Here is an 11,267-nt window from a genome sequence, read left to right as displayed (position 1 = left end):
TAGATTAGACTAGAAAGTTTAGGAATGTTGAGAATACAAGTATTACTATGGAGACCTGAAGAATGAGAAGAAGTAACGACTACAACGAGAACATCATCCTTCCACTTGAGGTTAGTAATACTGACTTGACTTGTTTCCATTCCCAACGTATCTTTCAAGTAGTATTATATTGAAAACATAACATGCAAAGTTGTATATATAATATTCTAGTGGTTAGACTTGGTCATATCATTGTGATCAAAGTGTCAATGAACTTATTGAATTACGAAGTATAAATGCTTATCTTTTGGAAATTCGTAAATACGACATCAACATAATCTTTGTATTTAGTTACTTGATTATGTGTAACATATAGGTATAATTTCACCCTAGGAACAATGTTTTATAACATTTGTTTAAAGGAAGTACATATATGAACTTGTTTCATAATCGAAATGAAATCATGATTGGTCAGGTTCTTTATTGAATATCTTTTGAATGACCAATATAAGATGACAAGGTAGAACCTATGTTAACTTGTTGAGATTTGAGGTATAACCAGTCATATCTTATATTATGTAGCATGTTGTATTCGGTTACAAGCTACTTTGTGAAGCATGGTGTAACCGGTCACAAGCTACATTGGGAAGTTAGTTGTAATCGGTCACAAGCTACCTTTCGGAAGCAAGGTGTAACAAATCACAAGCTAATATGGGAAGTTAGTTGTAATCGATCACAAGTTTCTTTGGGAACCAAGGTATAACCGATCACAAGCTAACTCGGGAAGTAAGGTGTAACCAGTCACAAGCCACCTCTGGGAATCAAGGTGTAACCGGTCACAACCTAGTTTGGGAAGCATGGTATAACCGATCACAACTTACATTGTGAGTTTGGTACAACCGATCCGAAGGAGGAAAACCGAGTTTCCAATATTCACATATCTATTTATGTCTTGTGTGAATCTTGGAATTAGGGTTTGCTGAGAAACTTCTAGACATCGACATATTTGAACATGTACATAACTCTTATCATTAGTTGTTCAAACATATTCCTTGATACTCAAGGTGATCCCATACCGAAAAATTGAAAAGCATTTAATTATGATTTTCATAATATATGTTTTAATTACCAACAATTAAAGCATATCCTCTGGAAAATATTATTAGTTAATGTGCTAGACAAGATAAAAGTTTTCTAAGAGAGTTTTTAGAAATATGGTTTTCAAAGGCTTGTTGCACATGCTAAGTGCAATCGCGATGCCTGCGACTTTGAGTTAGGATTTTATTTTGTAGATTTTTGCTCGAGAACTAGTTTTTTTTTTTTTGCTAAGTCCAAAAGTTTATTAAGCAAAAAAACGTAATTACAAGAATTACAAGCAGGAGGCACAAGGCCTCCCCACCCCCATAAACCAAAGGGGTAAAATAAATAACCAAAGCAAAGCCACAAAAAGCTAGAGAATAATAACTAGAAAAGAGAAGAAAAAAAGACAGAAAGCCTAAATTACTTCACTCTAAAAAAACGCAAAAGAAAATAGCTCCTTCTTAAGAGTTTCCACTTCCTTTATTTTTCTTCTTTGGAGTCTTCATTCTTTTGGATTGCTCTTGAATTTCCTTGATCTACTCCTTTCTAAAAGATAAGTCATTCAAAATTTTTTGTTGAATATCAAATTTGTTAATAGAACAAAGAAATTCATTTTCCTCTTTTGTTAATTAAATTTTCATGGGTTGTGCAAAGCCCAAACCCAAGTCCACACTTTTTTCTTTCCAGAACCGGAATCCAAGTCCGTGTTTAACCCTCCTCCCTTGCCAGAACTGGAATCCAAGTTAACCTCCTTAACTAAACTATCATCAGTTTCGACTTCCTTAGACTCCTTTAAAAAATCCCCATCTTGTAAAACAATAAACTTATTCGGAGATAACACTCCAGATTTTGTTGTACTATTTTTGGATGCCCATATTTGTTTAAACCTCTCCAAATCATCACGCGCTTTTTACAGTTTTGCTGCTTCTTCCTCCATTTTTTTTCTTAAGTTCCAAGACATGCAACTCAGCAGCGCTTAAGCCAACAGTGTGTGGAAAATCAAATGCTAGAGATGTATGTGACGTAATGGTTGCATCCCCATGCTGTTCATGCACATCATTAGATAGCTCTTCAGTGCCTATCTATTACTGAACATCATCAGAAGTATGGGACGATTTGTCCACCACACCCCCATGCTGTCCATGCACATCTTCAACATTCAAACTCTTTGCAACTTCAGGAACAAAAGGAATGACTGGAGTATTCTTACCATTTACTTTACGCCCAACTTCCTTCCATACCTTGTCTCCATTAGAACCCTTATTGTTACCAGCGTTAGTTCCATTCACCAGCAAATTGTGACCTTGAGTAGCATTCAGAATTTGTAATTTGTTATCCTTGCTCTTTGGTTTCTTACGGCATTCTGAATCAGAATGACCAATGAACTTACACATAGAACAAAACTTAGGTTTTTTGTGTATCTCAAAAATCTACCAGAAGTACGAACCCCCCACTGTTACATGAACCGCATCTGTGTTGAGCTCAACGAAGTTTATATCAATTAGGACTGAAGAGAAATATCCATACTCATGATCAAGAATACGTTTATCTACCACAATAGGTGTTCCAAGGGTTTTACCTATAGCCAGCAGTGTTTTCTCAATCTAGAATTCCACAGGCAAGCCAGGAAACTTAACCCATACATTATTAGCATGGGAAGTTTTATGTTTGTCTGCATCAAAACATGGAAACCATTCCATTAGATTCAGCTTTTGTTGATCAAAAAACCATGCTTCCATATTAAGAAGCTTGTCTTTGTCTTCCTGAGATTGTAGCTTAGTGATAAAAAAAAACCCTATTCATGGGGATGAACTGCACACGATCCTGACCTAACTTCCATTGTTGTTGAAAGTTATTTTTAACATCTTGAAATTTAACACCCTTTATATCTATACGACCTATAAGGTTGTATTTCCATACCTTGCATCCTTCATCATAGAAAGCGTCAGGAATAACAACAGCTGGTTTTCCCTCTTTAATGGAGGGTATTGGTAACTTAGACAAATCGATAGTTGTGGCCGGAAGCTGCTTTTTTCCAATAACCTTTTCAGCGTAGGTTAAAGTTTTCACATGTGGTGAATCCGAAAATCCCCCATCTATTGGTTGATTAGCCTGCCCATTAACTGTTGTATGAATCATCACGAATCAATAAGTGAAACTGATAATCCAAAGCTTGAGAAACCGAAACCCTAAACGTGAAACTGAGTTTTCCAAAATCGCTTATTGGAGCAAATTTTGGGCATTCTCTCTCCTCGAGAACTTACAAATAATAAGTTTGGGGGTATTTGATGGACACATTTTTGTGTCTGAGTTGTCCTCAATTTTCTGTATTGTTAATGCTCGATTTGTACTTATTTATGGTGTTTTTGTGTATGTGTAGGTGTCTTTGGAGAAATAAACATGTGTGGAAAAATCGGCTCAAAAAGTGATGTTTTGCACCCCGGAGAAAATTACTAAAGGCACCCCGGAAAAGTTTTAAAAGGCACATAGAAAACATACTCGGGGCACCTCCCAAAAGTTTAAAGCCACCCCCAGAATTGATAAGGGCACACCCCATGGATTGCTATGGGCACCCCTTATTTTTTACTATTCGCACCGGCTGCTATTTGCACCCCCAGTTTACTACGGGTACACCCTTCTTCTTCATCTTTTTTTTCTCTCTCCTAAATTTTTTCCCTCTCTGGCGAAAAGTTTTGGGTTTTTCAAAACTTTTTTTGCTTTCGATTCTGCTCGATCATCTTTTGGTGATTCGAGATGGGGGATCAACCTGATCCATCCCAACCTAAATCGTTAACATATGTTGAAAAACTAATGGGTAAAAAATCGCTACCATCAACAACTGTTGATTTGAGCAAGTTACCAAACCCTACGCTCAAAGATGGGAAACCAGCTATAGTGATCCCTAATGAATACTATGAAGAAGGTTGCAAAATTTGGAGATTCAGTCTCATTGGGAGACTACATTTTAAGGATATTAACTTCACTGACGTGAAGAAAAACTTGGAGGAACAATGGCAGCTTGGAGATAATCGTGTTCAATTCATTCATATGGTTAGAGGCTTTTTCATTATCAAGCTACAATCTCAAGAAGATAAAAGTAAAAATTTTGACGCCGAGGCTTGGATTGTTGATCATCAGAAGCTAAATCTTTTAGAATGGTACCCTAGTTTTGATCCTCAAAAACAGAAAACTTCTCATGCTACCGTGTGGGTGACGTTTCCTGGATTACCAATAAAGTTGTGGCTTGAAAAAGCGTTGTTGGCTATGGCAAGAACCCTAGGCACGCCTATTGTGGTGGAAAAACGTACGATGGCTCATGAATATGGTTATTACGCTTCTGTTTTGATTGATATCAATTTTTCTGAACAAGATATTGAAGCTATACACGTAACAGTTGGAGGTTTGGATTTCTGGAAAGCTATAGATATCCATAAGAGCCCTACATTCTGTTCGCATTGAAAAATCATTGGCCATAATGATGGAGAATGCAGGAAGAAACATAATGCTGCTAATAAAACCATTGGGAATATTTGCCATAATAGAGGCGAAAATCATCAGTCACGCATTGGTGAAAAGAATACTTCTGGCGAAAAGAGTAATTCTGGTGATGCTAACGCTGGCTAGGAATGGCAGGTAGCTCAACGAAAGAAAGGGAAGACTGCGCCACTCATTCCGGTGGTGCCTGAAGTTGTTACAAACAGGGTGGATGAAACTGAAGTTGTTGATTTGGAGTATACTGCTCAGTTGGTGAAAACTAAGCAGTTGGAGTTTGAAAATTCCAAAGATGCTTTTGAAGTCGCATCTGTTGAATTGGCGAGAACTAAGCAGATGGCAGATTCAAACACAGTTTTAGTTCAAAGTGGTCTAGTGGGTGAAACTAGAACACTTCTAACTAAGCCAGGCTTGGTTGGAACTAAGATTCCTAATCATGATAGGACACTTGCTTCAACTCCGACTCCTCTTTATGATGTACTATTGGCTGACCAAGTGTTATCTAAGAATAAATTTGATGTTCTCCAATTTACTACTAATGGTGCGGCTGTTGGTGTTGCGGATTCTGGAGCTTTAAATGACACGGCAGTTGATAGGATGTTATCTTTGCAAAAACAGTTCAAACCAGGTAACAAGAAGAATGGGAATCCAACTTCTCAGTCTCGTCAGGATAAGGAAACTGAAGATACAGTTTTAGGAAACCAAGTTTCAAAGGGAACATCTCCACGTTTGAAGCCCGGTGAACACACGAAGTTAAGTAATAAAACTTCCAAATCAGGTTTTTAATGAGTGTATTATTCTGGAATATCAATGGAATTGCACAAGCTAATGCTCAGTGCAAATTAAAGGAGTTGATTAATGAGTTTAAACCTGAAGTTTTTTGTTTGGCCGAGCCTAAGGTACATTGTACTTTTCGTTTCATGCGAAATCTTCATGTAGATGGTTATAAAAAAGATGTTATTCATAATTCTCAAGGGTCTTCTAAAGGTAATATTTGGATTTTTTGGTCATGATATGACTACTCCGGTGGTTGTAAACTCTAGTAGACAAGCTATTACAATTTAGTTAGAAGGTGTGTATGTTTCTTTTGTTCATGCAAGCTGCTTTCAAGTTACTAGAAGAAGGTTATGATATCAAATTTCTTATTTTGCTAATAATGCTCCTTGGTTAGTTATGGGAGATTTTAATTGTGTTTTGCGCAATGATGAAAAAAAGTTGGTCGTGAGCCAAGAACTTCAGTCATTAATGAGTTTAGTGATTGGATGGATGACAACTACCTGTTTGAGGCTGATTCTTTGGGTTCTAAGTATACTTGGGCTAATGGTCAATCAGGTGTGCGTATAATTCTTTGTAAACTTGATCGTGTTATAATTAATGAAGCTTGGTTAGCAAAATTTGAGAATTGGCGGTGTAAAGCTCTTCCAAGAGAAGTTTCCGACCATTCCACTCTTGTTGGTTTTCTGGTTGCTCACTCAAGGCCTAAGCATGCTCCCTTTCGAATTCAAAAGATGTGGTTCACACATCCTGATTTCATGCGCATAGTAATAGATAGTTGGAATGAGCCGGTGATTGGATATCCTACTTATATTTTCCCTTACAAACTGAAAAGGCTTAAGGCTGCTATTAAGGACTGGAATTTGAGGGTTTTTTGGTAATGTTAATGCTCGTTTAAAGCAAGAAAAACTGATAATGGAAGTTGCTCTTCGTGTGTCAGATGAGGACCCGACAGATGAAGCTAAGTTGAATTCTATGAAGGAGGCGTCAGTTTCTCTTGATAATGTCCGTATGAAACATGTTATTATGCTAAAACAAAAGTCAAGGAACAAGTGGTTGGTTGAGGGTGTGAGTAATACTGCTTTTTTCCATGCAAACATTCAAACTCGTAGGAGTAATAATGTGATTTCTGAATTAGTTGATGAGAATGGTAATAATATTACGGATTATTAGCAAATTAGAGACTATATGGTTCAATTTTTTGAATCTAAATTCAATGGGGTGGAGCAACCTATTGATGATAGTCTTTTTCATTATGAACATGAGAGCATTTCTGTAGAGGAGGGTGTGGTGATGGATGCGATTCCTTCTTTGGAGGAAATTAAAGTCGTTGTTTTTGACTTGGGTGTTGATAGTGCGCCAGGCCCAGATGGGTTCTCTGGTTGTTTTTACAGGCATTGTTGGGATGTGATTCAACAAGACCTTTTCAGTGCAGTTACTTATTGCTGGAAAAATAAGATTATTCCTCAGGGGTCTAATTCGAGTCTTTAGATTCTACTTACTAAGGTAAGAGGTGCTAACACGCTTCGTAATTTTCGTCCCATTGGTCTTAGTAATTTTTTCTTTAAATTTTTTACTAAGATTCTTGCTACAAGGCTTGGTGGTGTTCTTGATAGACTTGTTTCGGAAAAACAAGTTTCTTTCATGCAGGGTAGCAACATTCATGAGAATATTAGCGTAGCCTCTGAAATTGTGAATGAGTTAAAAAGCAAGCGGAAAGATGGTAACGTGGGTCTCAAGTTAGATATTTCTCAAGCTTTTGACACGGTTAGCTGGTCTTTTGTCTTGGAGGTTTTTCGTAGATATGGTTTTTCAGAAAATTGGTGTTCTTGGATTTTGAATATCCTCAGTTCAGCTCGCGTTTCAGTTCTTATTAATGGCAGTCCTGAAGGCTTTTTCAGTATCAATAGGGGGCTTCGCCAAGGCGATCCTTCGTCTCCTCTTATTTTTGTGCTGATAGAAGATGTTCTTAGTAGAAACCTCACCAAGCTTTTCCTCAACAAGAGTGTGACTCCTATGTTGTCGAAAAAAGGTATTTCCCCTACTCATCTGTTTTTCGTTGATGACGTTATGATTTTTTGCGAAGGCAATATGAAGAGTTTTCATAGTTTACTCGATTTACTTGGTAAATATCAAGCTTCTTCTGGGCAGACGGTTTCTCGTCAAAAGAGTAAGGTGTATTATGGTGGAAATTCTTTGAGTCGGTGTAGAACTATCATGGATTTATTGGGTATGGAAGTCTCAAATTTTTCGGATAGATATTTAGGTGTTCAAATTATGCCAGGTGCTGTTAAGTATCGTCAAATGTGATTGATAAAATTAAGAATCAACTTTCGGTTTGGAAGGGGAAATTTCTTTCTTTCAAGATTGACTGGTTCTAATTAATTCGGTGATTGCTAGCTACTCAATTTATAACATGTCTGTGTATAAGTGGCCTCGTAAATTTATTGACCAATGTGAGAGAGTTATTCGTAATTTTCTTTGATCAGGGGACGCTGAAGTTTGTCGTAAAGTTGTTATTGCTTATGATAAGGTTTGCAGCCCGGTGAGGGAAGGTGGCTTAGGCATTACCAAGCTTGTTCTTACCAATAAGGCTCTTCTTATGAAGCTGTGGTGGAACATTCAGACTTCTAAGAAGAAATGGGCTCGTTTTCTTTACGCTAAATACACCAATAGGAGGGATAGAACTAAGAAGTATGAAGTGAATTCCTCCATTCTGTCGGGTATCAAACAAGTTTATAGAGAGGTGAAATAAAATAGTAAGGTTATGATTGGAGATGGGCGATCAACATCTCTTTATTTTGATATTTGGTATGGTTATTCTAGCATTGCTGATATCATTGGTGAGGAGGGGTGGACTAGGGTTGCACAGGAACAGTCCCGTCCCGTGGAACCGTACTGGTACCGTCCCGGAACCGCGGTCAAATGGGACAGGTACACGTACCAAAAACTGGTACCGTGCCTAGAGTAGGTACAAGTAACGGTTCTAGGCTATTCCCGTCCCGTAGTACCGAGCAACAAGTAATAACGTCTAATAATAGTTAGGGTTTTTGAAAATTAATTAGTTTTTGTTCATTTCTATATGGTTTTTGTTGATTTCTTTAGATTTGAAACTGATTGTAATTTTTTGGTTTTTGATTTTAGGGTTTTGGAATTTTCCGTGTGGTTCATAACTTCATTTGAACTTAGAACTTAGAAGATTTTTTGCTTTATTTTCTTTTTTATAATTTTACATACGCTACGGGTAAAGAACCGGTACCGTCTCGTCCCGTACCGAGTTAAACAGGTACAAGTACCGTCCCGTCCCATACTGCACAGGTACAGGTACTGGCCATATGGAGGTACATGGTTTTTAAACTCGTACGATTCACGAGTTGAATCGTAGGAGTCGAGTCAGAAATTTGGATTTCGAGTTGAAGCGTATGTGTGAAGCGTTTAACTCATGAATCAGACAAGTCAACGTTGGTCTACGCTTCAAAGTGCAGTCAAACCGAATCTCAAATGATGTTTGTAGGAGTCGAACCTGCGACCTTGGGTTCAGTAGGCAGCTTCCCAACCGTTGAGTTGTCTTTCGTTTTTTGATTAGTAATGCATTTGCTTGTTATTTATAAAAACATTGGAAAATATATGTAATATTTGTTGACTTTTTACCTAGTTCATTATTTTTTGTAGGCAAATATACGATTCAAAACTTGAACATGAATCTACGATTCACGATTTAATATACGATTTGATTCTCAAATTTTCAAAAACGATTCACGTTTCGATTCACGATTTAAAAACCTTGGGGAGGTACAAGTACTGAGCTAGGAAAAAACCCGTACCCTCGCATCCCATGTGCAACCCTAGGTTGGAAAACACTATTTAGGTTTGTTCTTTACTTATCAATAATGAATGGGTTATACCTGATGTGCATATGCATAATTTGTTGCTTGCTGGAGTTAATATTGCTGATTTGCCAAGGCCCTTGGGTGGTGATGATTGCGTGTTTGGATGCCTTATTTAAAGGGTATTTTTTCGGTGAGTTCATCTAAGCATTTGATTCGTAAGAAGTATGCTCAGGCTGATATTTATGCTCTTTTGTGGAGAAAGGTGGTACATCCGAACTTAGCTGCTCAAAATTGGAAGCTTGAGCGTGGTGCTTGTGCAACTCTTGACAAGGTTCAACGCGGGTTCAAAATAAGCCTAGTCAATAAATGCTACCTGTGTAGGTCGGAGGAGGAATCAATTGAGCACATCTTATGGACGTGTGATTTTCCACTCAGGTTTGGGATTGGATTTCTGGCATTTTTAACTTAATTCCTCATTTCAATCTTATTGATTCTTACAAGGCTGCCAAGAGAATAAGTCGAATTATAAAGGACTCATGGTTGATAGAAAACTTGATAGTTAGAGCGGAGCTGTGGTTAACTCGAAATAAAATAGTGTATGACAAGAAAACCGCTAACTTGAATTTGTTCAAGCAGCGTGTTTTTCATCTTGTTCATTAGCATTTTTTTCGTACTAAAAGTTATATGCATAAGACGGTGGATGATTTGAGCATTCTAAACTTCTTTAGAGTGCGACACAGGGTGGTGAAGTTTATTGAGCCTAAGGAGTGTTTTTAGCAGCCTCCACCAAAGAATTGTTTGCTTCTTTGTTGCGACGGCGCTTCAAAAGATAACCCGGGGCGTGCTGGTGCTGGAGTGGTTGTTAGGGATGCTGATTGTAACGTGGTTGGAGCTATGAGTATTGGCCTTGGAATTACTAATAATTTCATGGCATAATTGTTTGGTATTTTGGTAGGGATGGAATGGGTTGTTAAATGGGGGGTGCGACACATTCAGGTGCGTTATGATTCAATAAGTGATGTCATGTCTTTCAAGAGTTCGAATGTTCCTTGGATGATTAAATAAAGGTGGATCCAAGTTCAGAATTCTTATGATTCAATTTCTTTCGAACATACTTATCATGAGACAAACTTTTCTGCGGATGCTATGGTTAAAAGAGGTTGTCTTCTAAGGAATGGTGAAGGTTTAAACTATGATGAAAGGCCCCTTTTTTCTTTCATCCATAGAATTGCCTAATGTATCTTATTTTCGATTCAAGTAGCTTATGAGTTTTTTGAGGTCTCTTGACCTCTTTTTCTTTAAGCACTTTGTACATATGGCTATTTATTAATACAATTTTGGATTTACCATAAAAAAAACACCCTTCTTCTTTCACCTTCGAACTGTTTTTGGCGAGAAAGTCCACCTTCACCTGCGTATCTCTGAATTGATTTGTTGGAGATATTTTTTTGGGATTTCATATTGATATGGATAGGGATACACCTGTTTAAGTCAAACATGGCTGGTAATAGTCTTAAAAAGGAAGATTCTTATTGATTTACAACAGAACAGGGAAAGAAGATATTCCGACAGTATTTGGTTTATTTTTGGAAGTAGCGTGTGAAGAAGGGAGAGTATATTCCCTATTGATTGAAGTTATATTTGGAAAGTTGCTTATAGCTCATATACACACAAAAGAGAGGAAATATCTCATGGCTTGAAAAAGAATAAAAGAAGAAAATATCTCGGGTATTCATATGCTTCCCGAGTATACCTGAAGTTGGTGTGTGGACAACATGAGTTTAACTCATTTTATTAGAAGAATTCAACGTGTTGGGAGTGTGTCAACAACTGCAAGAGACGTGTGAAGAAGTAAAAAAAAAGGAGGGGGGGGGGATAATATCTGTGATATACATAGTGAGTAAATATAGAATATTTTTCATTAAACTCGAGATTTCTTACGCCTGTTATGTATAAATAGGAGGCTGGGATGTTGTAGAGAGGCCACAGGGAGATTAGAGAGAAACAGAGAGCTACACAGTTGAGTTTGATCATCCTCAGAGAAGAGAATGTGAAGAACAAACTACAGTCAAAGACAATTGTTTATTGAATGTCATATATTCTTCCCGTTGT

The 11,267-nt window shown here is 37.4% G+C and overlaps 1 protein-coding gene across 1 annotated transcript; it reads left to right on the top strand.

The window, feature by feature from the left end:
• Positions 1-6,240: 6,240 nt before the first annotated feature.
• LOC113295670 lies at positions 6,241-8,080 on the top strand. Its single transcript, XM_026543998.1, has 4 exons — positions 6,241-6,475; positions 6,605-6,759; positions 6,907-7,609; positions 7,815-8,080. The coding sequence occupies exons 1-4, from the start codon at positions 6,241-6,243 to the stop codon at positions 8,078-8,080; spliced, it is 1,359 nt and encodes a 452-aa protein (XP_026399783.1).
• Positions 8,081-11,267: the final 3,187 nt, after the last annotated feature.

This window comes from Papaver somniferum, chromosome 7 (genome assembly GCF_003573695.1).
Source record: "Papaver somniferum cultivar HN1 chromosome 7, ASM357369v1, whole genome shotgun sequence".
NCBI lineage: Eukaryota > Viridiplantae > Streptophyta > Magnoliopsida > Ranunculales > Papaveraceae > Papaver > Papaver somniferum.
Note: the sequence above shows the minus strand (reverse complement) of the source record. Positions and strands in the feature narration are given on the sequence as shown.